Raw genomic sequence first — 20,840 nt, 5'->3', positions numbered from 1 at the left:
TAAACTTCAATGAATATTTGCATATTCCAAAATTCCAACTCATCCTTAATAATGACAAGCAATTTTGTGATATTTAATGCTTTATCTGCTAAAGAACTGAATGGTATTCTGTCTTTTTTCTTCCAATATTTCCAGCATTTTCTGCTGGTATCAGTCTGATACTGATACTGAACATCGGTGCCACCTCTAGAAGTAACTCTTACACAGACGCAATTCTTCCCAACGCATAACTTCTACTGAAATAAAAAATACACATTCACTGCTAAAACAAAAAAGGGAGACTTAAGAGGGAAAAGGATCGATACGCTCCCACAAAAACTACACCCAAAACCCATGACAAGAGGGAGGGAAGACAAGAGAAAGGAAAACTAATTAGCGGGAGAGTGAGGGCTTTAACGGCTGGCGGAGGTCAAAGAGGAACTCTGGCACCGACGGCAGCTCGGGTTTCCCTCACAGAGCAAACAGCAAATAATTTCAGCAGCCCGCTCGCCAGGTCCTTATGAAACATGCATGACCTGCATGGCGGCCGATAGACTCTGCGGACTGACGTGGATTCATTTTTCGTCAGCTTGTTACCACCAAACACAAAGGGACAGTGATTTCACAGTAGAGACACCTTGTAACTCCTCAGCTCCATTTCACAAACTGGGCTTTGACACAGACTGTACAGAACTGAATGGGACCATTTGAGTTATTTATATTTGAACACTGAATGCATCTGGGTCCTGTCCCAGTAGAATCTGACTGCCATTCAAACCGAAAAGTGTCAAAAAACCCCAAGGACATCAGTTGGTTTTCCTGGAGGTTTGATACTTGATAATTCTGCAGATCTGAAGGCTAACGCTAGATGTCACTGAATGAACAGCTGCTGAACAGGTGCGCTATGCAAGAATAAATGAGTAACAATCAGCCTTTTGTGTCTGCTGTTACTGATAAAGCAAACTTACCTTGTGATAGCATTAGTTATATTTACACTTTTCTCTCTCTTATTTTCTTACCAGTTTGTCCAGCCTCCATAGAAGCAACATGTACAAGGACAAATGCTGCTTAAAGACAAACATTTGGTCACTAAAACTGACTTTGGATAAGACAAAAAGCCATGCATAATGCATTTTAAGCACATTTCTATCATTAATCCTCAAAACAACTGAATTAGCTTAACGCAAATTAGTTTTATTTAAAGTTAAGGTAAAGTTTTATGTAAGTTTAATTATTCTACTTTTCTGAGTTCACTTTTTTTAATCATACAGCCTTACATGGTTTAAACTGCACTGAGGTTGGAGAGTACACTGCCATGCAAAAAAAAAAACAGCAAAACATTAAGCTTTTAATGGTCTTAAATGACAAATCATCAGTCAGTACATTAGCAAGAGTTACACAAATAGATAAAATGACTTAGTATGGGATAGCTTTTCACTCTGATTTCTGATCTGAAAAATATGCTCTACAGAGTTTAAATCTGGCCAGGCAATCCTTAGTATTGAGGGCTAGGCCCATTTTTTACACTAGAGTGTAACTTACCAGCTATTTGTCATTTAACAGTTTAATACTGTCGTATATAAATAAAAACATAGCTGTAATATAAACAGTTACAACACAATTATTGTCTCATGAAATATGTTTAGGGTGGATTCAGGTATCATGGGACACATAACAAAGTACAGTGTGTTAGGTAACATAGGACATGCACATAGGGTCTCAATGACCAAGCCCTTTGCTCCAATTCCCTCATAAAACTACTTCTGTTTTATTTCAATGCAATAATTTAATTAGCCTATTAACATTATTTAATTGTTAGTTTACTAAATATATATTTAAAAAGACTTCATATCAATCACGCTCAGACTGATTTTATTTTAAATATTAGGATTTTAGGATAGTCTAATTCAAACTGTCTTACAGTTTGCTTAAAGATGAAATTCAACTTAATTAAATGGTTGAGATGGTTGAGTCAGAATTGTTCACAGTGGTGGTGACAGGAGCCAGACTTCTGAAGAGTTTAATGCCTTCTTTCTGTGAGTGAGTTTTCAGAGTCATTAAACTAAAAAATAGTTAGATATATGTTGGCATTAACGTGAAATAGTTAGATATATGTTCTGTGATGTCGGACACATTGTTTTATGATGGTGTCCAAGAGAAAACTTATTGTTTTCAGATTTATGACTTTTTTTTACCATCATAAACATTACATATAAAAACATAAGAAGACATATGTAGGTTCACTGGTAGTTTTGGAAAGTAAATAAAATGGCTTTATTTGTGTTTCTGACATGGCGACCCCTGGTTCCTATCGTCACCACTGTGGAGAAATCAGTCTGTAAGTTTCTCTACAATAAACCATCTTACATCAAACCACTTTGAATGACTGTTTACACCTCAAGGACTGAATTATTCAGAATTTTTGAAAAACTGGTGTAATTCCCCTTCAACTCAAATTATCATTTATATAGCTTACTCAGATCTCAATCCTATGGATAGAAATGCATGTTTTCCCCATAAATTACTTCTACACATATGTGAAATCCAAAATAAAGAACTAAGCCTGAGCTCTTATTTCCAGAGTGGAGGCAAGGTGGGACCTAAGGCGTAACTAAATGCTAGTGTAGATGGGGCAATTAGATATGCCTGCACCACAGGAAAGACAATACCCTGATTCCTTTACATGAGCCTTGTATTAATTAGTTATCCCAGTGTGTGGCACTGGTGAGGAAAATTCGGCTAATTAAGCCTTGCTTGATATCTTACTTTCAGTACAACTTCCATTAAAAGTTGGCTTTGTATCTACAGTTTCCTGAGTTCGTCTGCAGCCAGACTCTACTTTAGCACTTTATTCTTTAACTATTCGTGACGTCAGGAGTCAGAGCAAGCAAAGTGCAATGTAAAGTAAGTTACTTCGACACAAGATTTAAAACAGAAAAACATAAATAAAGACAGATACAAGCTGCTAAATCTTAGACTTCTCTGGAAAAGTAAGAGCCAGGTCAATCATCTGAAGTCCTGCCTCCTGTAAACGCCTTTAAGTCTTACTTCAGACTGTGGTCCCTTTCCCGCAGGGAGCTCATAGCTGCTGGAGCCGGGTGCCGGGGCTTCGGTCTCCTCCAGGGGGAAGTGCGCTGGTGCTCCGGAGGGCGCTCCTCCAACTTTGGTCCAAAAGTAGTGGCGAAGGCGCCATGGCACTGTGAGGAGCCGGAGACGCTCTGCGGCAGCCGGACGGGCTCCACGCTCGCCTGCATCTAAGAGGCTCCTCACTGCCGCACATGAGCGCTAGCCTAGCCTAGCTTAGCCTGCTCAGTCTCCGGAGGTGCAGTTAGCCCAGCTGACCACGCCTGAAGTGACCTATCCTCGCCTTGTCAGAGAGGACCGAGCCTCCAGGTCCCGGAGAAAACAAAGTTTTTGCTAATACTACAGTCAGTCAAGAGCCATGGCTAAAACTAGTGGCTAGCCTTTTTTAGCATATTCTGCTCAGTTTCAAGAAAGTGATTTAATGTTGGCGCACTTTAAGTTTCACATTATTTGTTAGCTAAAATGATTGACACTGAAGCTACGTACTCAGTGCTGCAGTTTGTTTAATCCAGACTATTTTAGACAAAATAATATAGTTATTCATAAACAGAACAAAAAGAATGTTTCCTAATTTAGTTCTGTGTAGGGAGACTACTGTTGCCATAAACAAATCTAGGCGCCTAATTGGACGACAGAGTTATTTATTTATTTATATATTTATTCATTCATTCATTCATTTGTAGCCAGCGACAGGGTTATCTGGATAGTATCTTATTAAATAAATGCATCCTTTTGTTGGCACAAAATATGTTTTATATTTTATTCTCACTTGATTACATACCAAAAAATCATTTTCTCTATAAAGGCAACGTTTACAACATGTAATTATAGGTACTCGCCACTAGGTGGTGATATAGTATAGAAAATGGAACACTAACAAAACACTAACCAATTTTAACAAAAAGTAATAATAACGTGTTTTTACTCTTTCAGCTCTTCTAGTTTGGGTAAAATTGTTGAGAATATAGGAATGAACTACAGCATTACACTAGAGTAATTACATTTCAGTCATTCCTCCTAAGCAGAAATTTAACCCAGCACCGTACTAGTAGGTTCTGTTCACAGGACTGCTGCCAGCTCGTGGGTTTAAATAATTAGTGTTCATTCATTCCTCATAATTAAGAATATAGCTAAACACCATACTGGTACGTTTTGTTCACTGGCCTGCTGCCAGCGCTTTGGAGGTGTGAAACAAACACATCCTGCAACACTGTGAACATGAGGCCCTGACAGAAAGGTGCAGTGTTGTGGACATGTGCGCCCTACAGTAATTAATCTGCCTGTCAAATGTATTAGGCTGCTGACCTGAGACGTCAGCTGGGGTGTGATAGGGGCCTGCAAGGGAAATAAATCTTTCAGTGGGGTACAATGTCAATCAAATGCATGCCTTTGCTTGACCCCTCTTGGAATTTACATATTGCAGGAAAATAAAAAGAAGACCTATAGGGTAAATGGATTATTTCATGCATCATTTGTATGTATACATAGCTCAGGTTGCTTAGGCCACATTTCATATTGCACAAGAAAATACATAACTGGACTGTCTAAGAAAAAGCCTGAAGTTTCTTCAGACATTATGTGATGGGCCTGTAATTGAAGTTGACAGTGCCGGTGATGTTATATGTCAAGCAAGACTTGAGAGGTTTGATCATAAATAAAAGTGTTGCCTGAGGCAGCATTCACAGGAGAAGAGGCTCTTGGGAATAACGTCATTAGTTTGGCTTGCTTTTAAATAGCTTTTTAGGGCCTTGTTTTTAAAGAAAATTGCCCCAGCCTATTGATTTTTGCTGCTCATTAAAGGTCATCTAGGCTCCCATCAGGACGTCGAATTTATATTGTAAATAAGGTTTAAAAGGAGAGAACTGCCCTCTGTTGATGGACTTGAATCATTGACTAGAACATCATCTAATAGAAAGACATTAGAGCCACATACAAACATTATTTGTGTCTGACAGTATTTGCTGTGTAGCAGAATGTATGTCACACAATTTTACTATTAATTCATGCTGAAGCCAGTGTAAATATTAAATTTACGTGCTTGAAAAATAAAAAAAACTAGGGATATTTCTCAGAAAGTAGGAAAGTAATAGAATCTGATACTTTTTTGCCATTGTACAAAAGGGATGAGCGTCAGCCAGGTGCAACCCTATTTTTATGCTATATTATGGTCAGCCGAATTACCAAAAGATCATTGTGTTAAACTTATAAACTAAAGGCATGTCCTGTTAGGGGCAGCACAAGCACAAGGTGCTTTGGTGGCAGGCTTATTTATGAAATGTGGGTATAAATAGAGCAAGAGGATACTGTGTGGTCAGGGTCGCAGGGTCAGGGGCTGTGAATCCTAGGAGGTGGAGAGATGAGATAGCTGGCGTCGCCTTGGGAGGGCCTGTGTTGAGAGGTATTGAAAGGTCATGTTGAAAGTGATAGGGCCATAACTCAAGCCCCTCAGCCAGGCGCCCTCCCACCCCTCGGCAGGTGCCGCCCATCTCGCTTTTATGTCTTTGTTAAAGCTGGGCAGTGGGCAGTGTGTGTTTTGAAGCAGGTAGATCCATGGTTCAATTTCTTAGTTGCACTGAAGTTGCTGGTCAGGTCAAAACCCAGCATAAAATACTGTGCCTAAGATCACCCTTCATTTATTTAATTTCCAGTCAAAATGGCCATTAAGTACAAGTTATTTATTTTTCAGGAGATATTTCTAAGGAGATTAGATATAAGACAATCTACTTGCATAAGAAAAGGGAAAGTCGAAGGAAAATACAATTTTGATTTAACACAAACAGGAACTGGAGTTCTAATTGGACTCCTAAAAACTGTGCAAGACCTTGTCACCATAAGATAAACAAGACAAAAAGTTCCCTTCTTTTTTAAATAAATGATCAAGCCCCATTCTTGCTTCAGATCTGAACAAATCCACTGTTCTGAAAGGATGTGCAAACAAACACAGAAGCTGCTGGTGTTCTCAGAACAATGCACTGGCCACCCCAGAGTCCAGACATCAACAACATCCAATATGTTTGAATCGTGAGAATCAGAAAATGCAACCAACTTCTAAGACCGAACTTTGGAGGTGTGGAAAGAAATCTCTGCAGATTTCTTTGAAAAACGGAAAGAAAGCCTCCCAAAAATAATGTAAACTGTAATAAAGGCAAAGCGTGGACAATTAAAATAGCGAAAATCTGATAGATTTAGTTGTTGAGGCTTTCTGTGTAATTTTCTATTACACTATGTTTTCTGAACATTTTTTCTGACACTGAAAAATTTATAAATTGTACTTAAGGGCTGTTTTGACTGGAAATCAAATAAACGAAGAGGGTACCTTGTCTTTTGCACAGTACTGTATGTACACAGTTTGGTGATAGATTCTTAGATGAAGAAATGTGTTTCATCACATATAACTCATATTGTTACACCATTTGAAAACACAATCTGTCCTTTATATTGTGTGAATATTTCATGAACAGACCAAAAAAATAAACTTGGAATAAAATCTTGTTTCATTAGCTAACATTAGAGTTCTGTAAATGTACAATTTTAGAGGTGTTTTGTTTTGAGAACATAGTAATATAGTACAAGCTGGTAAGTGATTAGTTCTCTGTAATGAAGATCAATGATCATATATAATTTGTTTCTCATTTTCTTAATAGCCTGTGTTAACATTGAACCTTCAACTAATGTCACTGGATTTCATGTGTTATTACACATATTTAATCTCATTCTCAGCAAAAAGGATTCTATAGACCAAAAATGGTTCTAGCACTTGCAACAATAGTACGTTGGTGCTATATAGAAGAGTTTCTATAAGGATCCATGTACAATACATTTTCCGTAGAGGAGATCCATTTAAACCCTTACATGGCCAGGGCCTCCAGGAGGCCCAAAGTTTTATTACACACTTATATAACATAAGAATAGCTTGATTAGTTTGCACTTAAGTCCCTGTAGTTACTGAATAATAAACCTTAGCATGTAATAAACCTGGGATTTTAAGGAGTTAACCATTCAAAGAATGCTTTGTGGATTCAAAAGAAACCCTTGTAGAACTACTTTTTTATCATAGCATTGACATTCAAACATAAAAAAAGTCTCTTTATCTAATGAACCTTCACTGTTGTCTAGTGGAGATGAAATTGGTGAACAGGGACTTTCTCCTCAGAGTATCTGAGACAGAAAAGAGCTCCAGAAGTAGCCCTCGAGGATAATGAGGCAGTATTTATGTGAGAGTGTTAGAAGCGTAGGCCTGGTAAAATGGATTACTCCCTCTTGCAGCCACTGAGCACTTCACCACCGCCACTAATGACCTCCCTCGATATATTCAGCCATTCCCATCTGCTTTGATTTAATGCCGATTATCCTGCCTCCTCCACAGCCTCTGAGCTCTGATTGGTCCGCCAGCCTGCTAATCCAAGGAAGCTTATAGTATTTGTAAAATGTGAGACACAAAGAGCACTTTTGTTGCTGGGAGGTGTGTATGTGTACCTGGTGCTGAATGGTTTCTGGGTGAGGATGCTCCTCAGAGTCTTCTCATCTCATCTTCTGCGAGTCTAGCTCAGCCAGCAGCATCAAAGAGCAGCTACTGCGCAGCTACTGGCAATTAGGTCTGTGGCATCTCGGGGGAGCTACGTCCGCAACTGAAGGTTAAACACAAAGGAGACACATTCCAGCAGCAGGGTGAAAAGGAGAGGACAAGCAGGCAGCCTGAACTGGATATCAGGCACACAGAGGAAAGGATTTGGAGCAGTCTTGAGCTAAAGGAGAGCACTGAAGTGACTGATATATATGCTTGGGATAGCAGCAGGGGGGTTGATATGATCCCTCATGCAGAGGAGACAACAAGGGGGCTACAGATTTATCGATGACTTGGGGCTTGTGTTTGTCCCTGTGCCAGAACTAGCCACTGTTGACATTACTGTCAAGCGGAGCCAGAGCCAGGATGCCTTCGTGTGAAGGTAAGTACAAATTATACTAAAGCATTTTGGTTTATCAGTGCTTTTATGTACATCTATATATACATGATGGTAGATGGTAGTCTCGTATTTATACTTTCTCATTCATTTGATTAACAATAAAAAGTCTTTATAGTGCAAAAATTGACACATACATGAAGTGAAGGTCAGTCTAAACAAAAGCTAAATGATTCCTAAATCAAAGCTAAATAAGTGCATGCTCATTCAGGTTCAGATCTATTGGTCAACTAATCACTGCTTTTAATTTGCATAGAAAAATTGTTGTGTGAACACCACCACTTGTCACATTACAGCGTCAAATGATGAAATCGATTCACCTTCTATGCACATTCTTACAGAATGATGTCAGACAGACATTGAAATGACATTGAATTATTCCTTAACAGAAGCTGATAGAAACTAGTTATATTTACTCAGATCCATGTACTTAAAAACAATTCAGATTTATTTGTACTTTTCTGAGTATTTTGAGTATTTCTGAGTAACAAGCATAATAATAATAATAATAATAATAATAATAATAATAATAATAATAATTGGCCATCACCCTATGTTTAACACGGTTTATTATTACAAATAATACAAGAAGAGAAGTAATGCCTCACAACTTCAGCTCCTGTTGATAGATTCTAGATGTTCTAAGAAGTTCTTGTATTTTTTTACTTTTTTGACATTTTACTCTTACTCAAGTTGTTTTTGGTACCTGCTTTTACTGAATTCATTATTTATTGTATGTTTCATTTTTTCAATATTTGTAATTAAATAGGGGTTTAGGTTACACACCTCTGCTAGTTTATAGCTCCTTGTTTGGACGCTATTTAGAAAAGGCATTGGATTTTAGACATCTCTAAAAGAGATTGGTGTTCTTCATGTTTACTTGTGTAGGTTTAATCTTGCAGCAGAATCTGTTAAGTCTTTAAATAATGTTTAGTAGTGACAGTACTTACTGCTTTCATTAATAGGTGTGAATGAAATGTAGTCATCTGTTGGCTAATGCAGAATAAGCCGCCGTCACAATGTGTTTTTGTGATAGATTACTTAAGAACCCCCTCCCCAAACAACAGGATTTAAATACGATACCCAGCCTGAGGTGCCGCTAAGAAGTTAACTTAATTTTCATGTGGCTACTGTGCTGACATGTAGAGATTATGACATTTTGTGGAGGTGACATCATGTTATCAGAGTGTATTAGCAGGCCATGGACAGGGTGGGGTGAAATATTTTGAAAAAATAGTGATGGCTGAATGCTAAAAACACTGCCTTACGTATATGTAAAGTGTTCCATTAAAACACTTGAAAAAGTAACATGTTCAGAATACATTTAGAATACATTTACAATACATCTTGATAAGACAAATGGGGAAAACATTTTTTTCACCTTTCACACTGTTCCTCACTGTTACGGGCTTTAGCAAACCTCAGTAACACTTAGATCAATAAGTGATCATCACTTTGATTTATCAGTCTACTTAGGCTTTAGCAAGAACTTCAGTGTTTGTAAGGGAGCCATTAATTGAGGTTCCTTTAGAGTTCATGTAACAAGCATGTTTGTTTCATACCATGCGCTGATTTTAAAATAGTTCATATTCAAACATTGATGGTGTTTCTTTTGATATTTTTTTTAGTGGGTAAGTAAAAGTATTTTCCTAAAATGTAAAAAGTAACTGTATTCTGAATACTGCCTTTAAAATATGCAACTTGGACTGAATACAGATACTTATTTTCTGCATTCTGAATAAGTATTTCCAAAACTTGTATTGCATTACATATGAACCCCGGCCATGGACACCCAGCCGAGGCAGCTTTTACACTCTAAGACCAGCCCACTGCCAGAACCCTGCTGTTGGTGACCTGGCGGCTGCTTAGCTCATTCAACAGCAATATTCTGTCCAAAGAAACAAGATACCTTCCATTTGTCCTACATGTGATGCTATCAGAACTAAATCATGTCAAGCATGAATCTGCTATACAGATGGGTGGATAGCTTGGATTTTGAGACATTGGAGAAGGATGCTATCTAAAAATGCTATTGCAGTCATAACAAAACCTTGTATTGCAATGTTAACAATTTATGAGAAGGAAAAAATGCTATTATCTCTAATGTATGCTAATCAAATTTTATTCCAGCTGATTTTGGATCATTGCCATTCGTCCATTTATCATGAATTGTTCACGCAATAGGGCATCTAATGTTTTCAAATGGCGTAAAAATATAAAAACAAACAAATACAGTTGCAAGAGTTTTTATGTAACAGTGCTAAAATATTATAAGCTACATAAAGTTTAGACACTGAAGTCGGATTGTTCAATCAGAATGCAATAGCCCTCAGGTACGGTAGCCTCAGTGAGCTAATTAGCTGGCTATACAAATTTTGCAATGGGCAGAACATTTTTTGAGTAGGTTTGAACGAAACGTACACAGATTTTGTGAATAATTGCATTTTCTGGCTGTAAGCTTTGGTTTAAATCCATGTTGTATTGCCTTTATTTCAGTTGTAGCTAGCTGTGTACTCTTTAGCTTGCTAAGTAGCAAGCTAGCAAAGTAATGAAGTTACATCAGTAGTCAGATGGAGTAGTTTGCCACCTAATATCCAATCTGAAAATAGCAAATCCCATGTTATTGTTTACAAATATTAAGCATTTGTACAATATTTTGCTTTGCAATTTCTGCTTTGGCTTATAGATAGCTTTATCTGCTGTTTGTCTTTGTGGTGTGAAAACAGAAATTCATCAAGTCATAATGATTTATGGGCAAAGAACACAAGTGCACACATGTTTATGTGATCCCTTACACCTATGAGGGCTCATCTAATAAACTCCACTTGCACTTTGCACATGGAGTGGCCTTTAAGATGATGTCCCGGATCCTTCTGAGTGGAAATATCAATGCCAAGTTGACAAGGACATGTAAAAACGGCATTGAAACGGGCAGCAAGAAGCACCGTCACAGTGCATAATTTATTTATTTAAATGATCATATAAACCAGCGCCAACAAAGCTGAACCTACTTAATAAATCATCCAGGGAGCTTTTTTATAGAAGCAGGAAGTTCAAAGCAGCAGTGCACTGTTAAGAAGTTCTTAGGAGAATTCTTTATAAGCATAAGACTACAAACAAATGTATTTCTCAGGCAGCACTCACATGAACTTTTTTAAGGCAGGGTATCCTGAGTCCCAGAGGAGGATCAGTCAGCCTGGTGCAGAATGTAGAGGAAAACAGAGGCTTATTTATTTCACAGTGACAAATCACTGATCAGGTAGAAGAACAATCCAATAACCTGATTATTTACTCCCGCTGTGCTGGCAAACCTTTACATAACACAGAGTGCACTTTGCCCTCTGCATAAAATCTTGTAGGTAGTTCCAATTACATTAAGTAATAGATGCCTTAATCTGTCGTACTGCATAGTTCATCTGTTTCTGAATCTTTGCTTCAAAGGCAAAACAGACAACTCCATCATCCTGTACTAAATAACTGAAACTGAGAATCTTTCACATACTTTGAGGCAGATTGTACTTGTAATCTGCTTTTTTCATTTAAAGCAATGCTAAACAGAACTGACCCATTGGAAGTGTTCCCACTTTCTGGATAAATTCTTTAATCTGCTAATTCTCTTACTCCTTGTTCCTTCTTATATAACAGCACTGCAGTAAGCACAGCTTGCATCACCCCATATCATCATATCAGCTCTTCAGTTTGCTGGATAGCAGTATGTGATTCCAGAAACTGGAATAAGAAATTACATGCCAATTACTTTATTAGAACCACCTACCTTATATTTTCACTCACTGGCCACTTTATGAGACATGCATACCTTACCGGTCCATTATATAGAGTACTGTGCAGAAGTCAGAGACCACTCTATCATTTGTTTAATTTCCAGTCAGAATGGCCATTAAGTCAGTAAGTAGGTTTTATTCATTTTCTGCAATGTTATGGCACTATACAAGAAGAAATTTACACAGCAAATAAATATAATATCTTTTTTGTATTTAGTGCCCACCTATTGCCTTCCATTCTTTTCAGAAGATTTGCTTTCAATTTATAAATAAATCTGCAGAAATATATTTTACACAGGTTAAACGTTCAGTCTAAGAGGTTTGAATTTCTCTCCAGTCAGACCTTGTCCAGAGGATATTGCATGAGTTTTCAAATTTGTTTGCACTTATCAGCATCCATGATGCCATCAATCCAGATACCATCAGTCCATAAAGCCCACTCCCCATCTCAGATGTCCATTTTCGGTGTTCTAGTGCAGATTTATTGCTGCATATTTATTTATTTCCTTTTCTCAGTAACGACTTCCTTACAGCTACACATCTTTTCAGACCCATTGCGTTGACAGTGGAAGGATGGACAGAAACACATTTTTTATTTCAGATCTGAAGCAAGAGCTTGATTTTCTCCTCTTTCTCAAAGATTGGGTTTAAAATTGGAAGGATGAGGAGTAAAAGTGGCCATGGATTGCTCAAAAGTGAAGAGTGGACAAATTAATGACTGATGGATTTGAAATTATATTTTGTGCTAGAGGCTTTATGTAATATACATTTTTCATATATAAATACAGAAAATTGCACAAATTACAGCCAGCCTGTCTTGCCGTCTCCGAATCTTGGTCCCCGATCTACTGACCCACAGACTTTATCTCCAGCCCTAATCTAACGTACCTGATCCAGGTAATCAAGGTCTATAGGAGCTTGTGAAAACTACAGCCAGGTGTGTTGGAACTGGAGGGTTCTGCAGGGTGCTACATCTCCAGGACGTGGGTTGGGCTCACCTGCTGTAATTTATTCATGATTGGTCACTTTCTGACCATACTGAATTGGTAGTGTGTGTAGTGGTGGTGAACATGCATCAGGCACACAGTGGCTTTGCTGGAGGTTTTTTTTAGGTGGACCTACAAAGTAGGTGTTTCCAACAAAGTGGCCGGTAGGCTACTATGTTGATATGTCCAATTAGTGCATCAATCAAACTGAAGTTAGAATTCATTTAGACCCATATAATGAAAAATCAATTTTTCCTTGAATTTTTAAAAATAAGAGTTTGATGTAGCATGTAAATGTTGTGTACTGTTCACTCCATAGTCCATACATAGGAGCTAAGCAGCAAAACAACCTATTTTAGTTTTTGTAACGTCATGAAGACATTTACATTTCTCCATCTGTTCAGTCTGTAAGAGTTTAGCTCTGCCCATTCAAATAAGCTTATAAGGAGTTATTAGTCGGCCAGAACTGCTTTTTGAAAGAAGCTCAATATAGGGTCAGTCAGAACAGCAGTCATTTACATATACAATCATATGGAAACTTTTGAACACCCCTGGTCAAATTACATGTTTTGTTGATTTATTGAGTGAAAATATGTTAACTTTTGCAAACAACAGCATCAGTCTTAAAAGCACAATAGCAAAAACAGCCTGTTTAATTCATTATAAAGAGAATAAAGAGAGGTTGGAAATGTAAAAGATATATAAACTCAAAATTGTTATAAATAAAAATAAAACACAAGAAAAATGTAGGATATGGGCCCTTTAAAGTGACACCTGTTACCAGCAAAACACACTAATCCCTGTATTTAAATCAGAAACTTCGTAACAGGTCTGAGCCAGAAGTCTCGATTAAATTGTGTAAGAGCAATGGTGTGCAACTGGATAGCCTCTGTGGATATGGTTACAGGAGATTTCACTGGCTCCAGTTTCCTGTGAACTCGGGGCTTGGTGTGTCTTTGTGGGCATTGTTTGTAGGTGTATGGGCAGGTATGACCTGCTTTTCCCAGCCTGTGGCTCCAGAGCAGCTCCACTCCTCTCTTTAGCCTTTGTGCTCGAGCAGATTCCAATTTCGCCCCGAGCGGGAGTGAGAGCAGGAAAACAAAAGGAGAATAGCAAGGACGCACTGTTAAGTGGACAGAGGCTTCTCTGTCTGCAGGTAAACCTATCCTCATGGGGGGTCCCCCAGCAATCAGGCGGCTGGGGGTTGAGGGTGGGGTGCTTGGCTACACCTCTGATCAGGGATCCCTTTCTCACCATGTGCTCCAAACAACAGTGGTTGGAATCCTGTTGGACATGTCAGTTGATAAGCTAGTCTCTTCTGAAAGGACTGTTACAAATGAACTTCAATATGAGTCATTGTAATGTTGACAGATTAAAAAAAAATGAACAAAACACAACATAACTTTTGCTGGCAAATTCAAACGAACATAATTCACCAGCACAACGGTACAATGACATTTAATAAAGAGCGTGAAAAACTGCAAGTAAAATTTTTAAAGGCGCCTTGCACTCAAAAACAGTTAAAAGGGGAATTCCACCCATATTTAAGAATTTCTGCATAATTCAGTCGTTGAGATGTGAAGTCATTCAGAGTGGTTTGATGTGAACTTATTGTAGAGAAACTTACTGACTTCTTTATAGCGGTGGTGATAGAAATCATGGTCACCATTTCTACAATACAAATATAGCCATTTTAATCACTATCCAAAACAACTAGCGAACTTGTCTTCTGACTAAACTTGTCTTCTGAGTTTTAATAAGTAATGTTGAAAATAATAAATTAGTGGTAAATCTGGAAAAAGTACATTTTCTTTGAGGTCTATTTTGCCTTACAGTGCCTACATGTATTCCTCTGCCATGAACAGATTTTTCAAAAATTGTTTTAGGGCAAAACATTTATCTTAACACAATTTCAAAACAATTTCTCAGACATCAGGCAGAATATTAATAAATATTTAATATAATAACTTTCTGCTATGTTGCTTTCAATCATTAAATGCTTCAGACATCTGGTTCATCTGAATCATCACTACTGTGAACGATTCTGATTGAGTAAGTTTGTCTAGAATGGACCATTTTTCATCAAGCCACTCTGAATTACATGGCTTACATCTTAATGACTGAATTATGATTTTTTTTTTTTTAATTCAGTGGAATTCCCCTTTTAACTCCTCTTGGATGGCGTATTATGATAATATAAAGTAATATTTGTGTCTAATGTGTTACCAGCACAAACCTCACATTTTTTCCATTAGAAACAGGCTTTCTCAGTATATCTGTAAAAAAGTGACATGTATTAGCTTAATTTTGTACATGATGAAGAAGCTTGAAACTATCACGGTCCAACGTGCTAGAATATGCTAATGAGAGGATTACGACAGGGCTACGTACATATATATAGCTGATAGTTAGATTGCTTGCAGTACCAGCCTACAGTTTGAGTAGCTGGAGTTGGTATATAATAGTAGTTAAGTTTAGTAGACTTATTTCATGCTGTGTTATTCCAATGCACAAGAGTGTTAGCTTGCTTTTTTTGTAGCAAAGTATATATGTCAACTACTTCCAACTCAGAGGATCCAGTGATATTTGCAGGGGAAATGTATATAGAACGAAACATACCAGGTTTGGAACATTTTTTTAACCACAAGGTGCCATTGTGGCAATTTTGAAAATGCCATTTATTTTTTCCATAGACACAAACTGCATAGACTCAGAGTTGCTTATATAGGCATGACACTGACTATAAACTTATGCTTTATAACATTATCGGTTTTCTAAATCTGTATTTTTTATGATACATGCAGAAATACTGTTAATACCTATGATTGCATAGTGACCATTTAGAGCAATGTTGTGATCCTGAGGAAATAAGAAATGTATGTCAAAGTATCCCTGTCCTGATAGTGTTGATACTTATCATGACTGTTATAATGTCTGAAATAGCAATAAATTGAATAATTAAACTAATGGAATAACAGTTCCATTTGGATTTATTGAGTTTGCCCCTCCTCTTGAATCGCTAACAATCCAAGAAACAGTGGACATGATGACTTGCATGATGCATGACATGAATAGACAGGTCTGAGCAGGAGAAAGACACAAACAAACAAAGAAACAATGAATGCAAAATCCAGCCCTTGAGCCAACTTTGTTCTTCAGCCTTAAGGAGAAGCTGCTAAAAAATTTAAGGGTTGCACTTTCTGCGAGCAGCATACAAAACAGGAGAAAACAGTATATAGAGAATGAAGAGTTCTTGCTGTAGCGAAATTATTTTACTCGATTAAAGGAAAAAATAAGTTGGAAAACTTTGACTTTAGATTCTGGTGATTCTAAAAAAAGTTTGCCGTCCTGTTGGTTCAATAAAATACATTTTATTTTCTATATAAAGCCTGCCTCCATCACTATTGGACTTTTTTGACTGCCCATCCCACATTTTTTAGCTTATATTTTACCTAGAGAGCAAAATTATACATATATTCTCACTATAGAAAGAGCTGCCATTCAATTCAAAAGGTTACTACTTTTTATGCACCAGTAGGTGGCAATGTCAAACATTCTCAGGCACTTGTAGCTCTTACAGTCTTAGTCATTTGTGTTTGGCCTCAGGGGTCTATTAGAGGTATTTTTGGACACAAAGCTCTCAAACACAAAGATTATCCTTGTTCTCAATTTCATGGCACCTATGTAGGCCAACATAAAAGATGACAATATGCTGTATTTAGCAGCGCTTGTAGTCTGAGTTCAGGAAGAGAATATGCTGTATTTAGCAGCGCTTCTAGTCTATGTTCAGCTGCAGCACCTGTACAGTTAAATCCATATTGGTATTCACTACCACATACCACATAAAAATATGATGAGCTGCACACAAACAGTAAATACTTTGCATGCAGTGGTCAGGTTTAAGGCCAACGCTGACCAAATTTCTCGGCTTCATGGTTCCTAAGAGTATCAGGCTCGTAAGTTGCCCTATTTGTCTCTACCAGGTGCTTGTGCTTTCAATAAACCCTAAAAAGAAATCAAATATTTCCATGTGAACAAGATTAACACAAATGGAATGCCTGCAATTCTCAAAGAGCTGAATGAGGCTTTTGAGTTGGTTTCTGTGGACTAAACATATTTTGCTCTGCTGCTGGGAAATAACACGCTCAGAATAATGTCCATGAGTCTTATTTGAGCCTTTTGATGACTCACTATATACATATTTGAGACTTGTGTTGATTGACTGTTATGGGAAATCTTATCTAAAAAGTAAGACTGTAAATCAACAATGTTAACTGAAGGCCCCGGTGAGTCAGATGGGGGAGTTCCAGAGTTTCGGAAAAATAAGCAGTGATAAAAATGAAAGAGATAATTACTGCTCTGTACTGAATATTAATGAACTATGGTTTCATTCCAAAACACTGTATATCCATTTATAACAATTTTCGATATAATGAGTTTTGGAACAGAAAAACAATTGACTTCTAAAATACTAAACAAAAATACTTTTTAATATGTAATACATGTGGTTTTGCAACTAAGCCCTACATTTACCCTCAGGTATTCTACGTTTGCTTTGTTTAATTTCTAATGTTCGAATCCCCTTGATTTACAAATGTCTACATAAGCAATCATCAAAATGACAAGTTCAAATGACTGAAAGTCTTCTTTAACTATACTAGTCCAGTGTATACTCTGTGAAAGCACCTCTAACACATGCACACTAATTTGTTTCTGATATGGGCTATTATCTTCCACTTTACTTTTCTTATCAGGCCCTGTCTAGTCTCTTAAAGGTACAACATGCTTCTCTGTGGTAACACGACGCAGTGGTGAGAGGTATGTTTAAATTTAGATGCATGGCTGAAAGTCTGTCAGGCCTCACAACCCTAACAGATATGAGGAAACACTCAAAGTGTTGTTCTGTGAATTACTGTGTCGTAATTGTGCATTAAAAGGTTAAGACTGTATATATATATATGGATTTTTACCCACTTTTGTCCCCCATTTTTTCATAGCCAAATCCCACCTGCAAGCTAGGTCTCCCACTATGATGCAACAAAGCTTGGAGGGTGAAAGGTATGGATGGCTGTGGCATCATGTGGCATCAAGCTTGCAATCTCCTGATTACAAGGCCAACAATTACATGGTGCATCATGCATAATTATTCTAGACCAGATTGGTTTTCTATAGGTTTGTTATCTCAACAGCATGCAACAGAGACAGTTCTGAAAGAATTAGACTATGAGAAACTACAGACTTCTGGAGTGCAGAAATAGGCTTAGAGGTCTATTTGTTCATCAAACACAATGCACTTGCAAATAATTCCTTCCATTACAAGGGCCAAGTACTAATTTGCGGTGAGCCAACAATGTTTGATTCCAATTTTGACACATCATGAACATGAATATGCAATAAAGATTATCTAGAAAAAAAAAAAAAACTTCCAAAGGCTTTAGAAGTTCAGAGGAAGTTAATTAAATTCCTATCTAACTATCTTCAATTTGTAGAAGTGTATGCACACACACACACACACACACACACACACTGTTCTAGAGAAACGTAAAGGGATTGTTCACAGTGCTGGTAATAGGAACCAGATATCTAAAGCGTTTAATGCCTCAAACAGCTTCCTCACAGAAAGTTATTACTTTAAGTTCGTACAAATACGCTTTGAGATAAGGTTTTGGCTTAAAGCCATTTATGGAGAAGAGGTACATGTAGTGCGACACGTGTAGGTTCACTGGTCATTTTGGATAGTACATAAAATGGCTACATCTGCGTTGTAGATACACCACTGTTAAGAATGGACAAGTTTCTGCACAATGAACCACTCTGAATGACTGTTTATATCTCGACGACATAGTTATGCTACAAGTCTGAATAATCGGAGGAATTCCCATTTAAAATGTTCCTGGTTTGTATCATACAGACATTTGTTCCTCCCAAATATCATGTTAGCAGGCACACACTGCTTAGTGAATGTGTAAACCCAGCACCGCTGTGTACATACTCTCCTCCAGGCTGCAGGCCACTGCTCCATCCGGGTCCTCGCTAAACCGCGTTCTCTGTTGGCCGTCTCCTAGACAACCAGGCTAGCGCGCTCGCCAATGAGCGCAGTGAGTGAATGCCGCGCGGAGGGGGCGGGCAGAAGAGCGCGCGCTGATGCACGGTTTCTGTTCGCTGGCAGGAAAACATGCAGGACACTGAATACTAATCAGCGGGGAAATGGCTGGATTAGCGCTGTCGGATAGATAGACGACTCTACTGAACGCGGAGCCGCATAAACGACACGTGTATTCGTCCCTCAGCTGAGGAGACCGCATGAGCGCTAGCGGCTCCGCTTATTTGGCTACTCAGCCTGGACAAGGTAGGTAAAACCACTCATATGCAGCTTTAGTGCGCATATCATCACCGTCACCGGTGTCTTGTTGTGAAATGTAAACATGCGTTGGACTGCATGTGTTTAAGGTGCAGCACAGACTTCCTGCAGTAGCTTCTGCACATCTGGCTAGGCTGCTGTGCGGCTCCACGGGCGTCAGCTGCTTTCATACGAAGTGCAAAATGGACTGACAGCAGCCTGGCAACGCACACAAAAAGTGAATCGGGTTGTAGAGAAAGTCTGGTCAGTGTTTTTTTCTAACTAGACTGTATGCATGTGTAATGATTAAATCTCCCCTGCCGGAGTTTAAAATTCACCCGCAGGTGGTTGCTGAGCTGTTCATGTGCTGCACACCGTGACTGTCATCTGAGCCAATGCAAGGTCAGAGGAGTAGGTTGAGATAATGCAACATCATCAAACGCATGGCTTAGATGTGGTCATGCAGTTGTATGATGTCCTGTAGGAGTTGTGATGGCGGTCTCCAAAAACTGCGTTTTGTCAGAACATGACTGAGATGGGCCTAACTGCTTAGTGAAAGCCGTGAAGTCTTGACAATAAGTGGCAACTCCCAGGGTCTGTTTGGTAAATAGAGCAGCAGGAGGCTAGAAAAATTTGCATAGTAATTTTGCTGAAGTTTTTTTTTTTTCTTTTGGAAACTGTGTACTTTTTTGAAAAAGAAAAAAACATATATTACCAATAATTTTCCTATTTTTAAATTAAAATGTATTCAAGGCAAAGAAAAAGAATAAAATAAAACAGAAAAAGACAAATAACATAAAATAAAAAGTGTCTATGCATATCTGCATATGTCTGCATCTACTGTCTTCAGTGTGAAATCCATAAAAAAACATATATTACTAATCATTTTCCTATTTTATTTTTTAACTGTCTACTTCATCCAAAGCAGAGAAAAATAAATAAATAAAATTTAGAAATGCATCGGATCACATCTGATCTGCATATGTCTGCATTTGCTGTCTTCATTTTAAAATCCCAAAATAAATTATTAAATTATTAAAAAAGTACAAAAACATTATTCTTTTTAATGATCAAAGCATTCAAAACAAAGACAGAAATAAACAAATTAATTTAGCACATATTTTATTTTAAACTGTCATCATCTACTGTCTTCATAATAAATGATACATGCACATACTTTACTGTTATCATTAGTTTCACTCTAATCTTAATTCATGTTCAGCTCTCTGTAGGCCACAACAACAGCTGATTTCACTATAAAAGTGTCTATTGTGCTCTCAAATAGACTGTAAGTTATGCATTTTATTGATGGATGATACAGACTTAAGCTGGCTCTGTGATCTGCTACTGTTTAAATGGATAATCTGTTAATCCATATAAAAGCGAAGGATTTTGGGCTCTTTGTTTGTGTATTTAAATCAAAAGCTTACAAAATCTGTATTTTAATGGTAGCAGATGGCAACGAGGCTCATACACTGTTTATATAATTAAAAAAAAAAAGGTTGTAGCTGCACTGATTGGCCTCTTATGATGTTCATGAAGCTTTCTCAAACAACCCATCTTGTGTTTGAAAATGCATGTCAGATTTTACGCTGGCATGTTTGGTGTTGAAAACTAGTGGTCAGTACAGCTCATTGTGGAAAACATTAAGGAATGTGTTTACACAGAGTGAGCTAAGCACTTTTTTCTTGTCATATCAGTTTGCTTC

General features: G+C 37.8%; 1 protein-coding gene across 10 annotated transcripts in view; it reads left to right on the top strand.

Moving 5' to 3' along the window:
• Nucleotides 1-7,539: 7,539 nt before the first annotated feature.
• The window catches only part of sorbs2b (sorbin and SH3 domain containing 2b), a 73,611-nt gene continuing 60,310 nt past the window's right edge, over nucleotides 7,540-20,840 (top strand). For 8 of the 10 annotated variants that reach the window (XM_036568664.1, XM_036568658.1, XM_036568663.1 and 5 more), the window contains exon 1: nucleotides 18,929-19,141. In XM_036568664.1, coding sequence (XP_036424557.1) covers nucleotides 19,096-19,141 — 46 coding nt within the window. In that variant the 5' untranslated portion in view covers nucleotides 18,929-19,095. Of the gene's footprint in view, nucleotides 8,010-18,928; nucleotides 19,142-19,242; nucleotides 19,397-20,840 lie in introns of those variants that run through there. The other 2 variants (XM_036568653.1, XM_036568654.1) reach the window with 2 other exon arrangements.

Source organism: Colossoma macropomum, unplaced genomic scaffold (genome assembly GCF_904425465.1).
Source record: "Colossoma macropomum unplaced genomic scaffold, Colossoma_macropomum, whole genome shotgun sequence".
NCBI classification, from domain to species: Eukaryota; Metazoa; Chordata; class Actinopteri; order Characiformes; family Serrasalmidae; genus Colossoma; species Colossoma macropomum.
The sequence above is the reverse complement of the archived record's forward strand: the minus strand, read 5'-3'. Positions and strand labels throughout refer to the sequence as shown.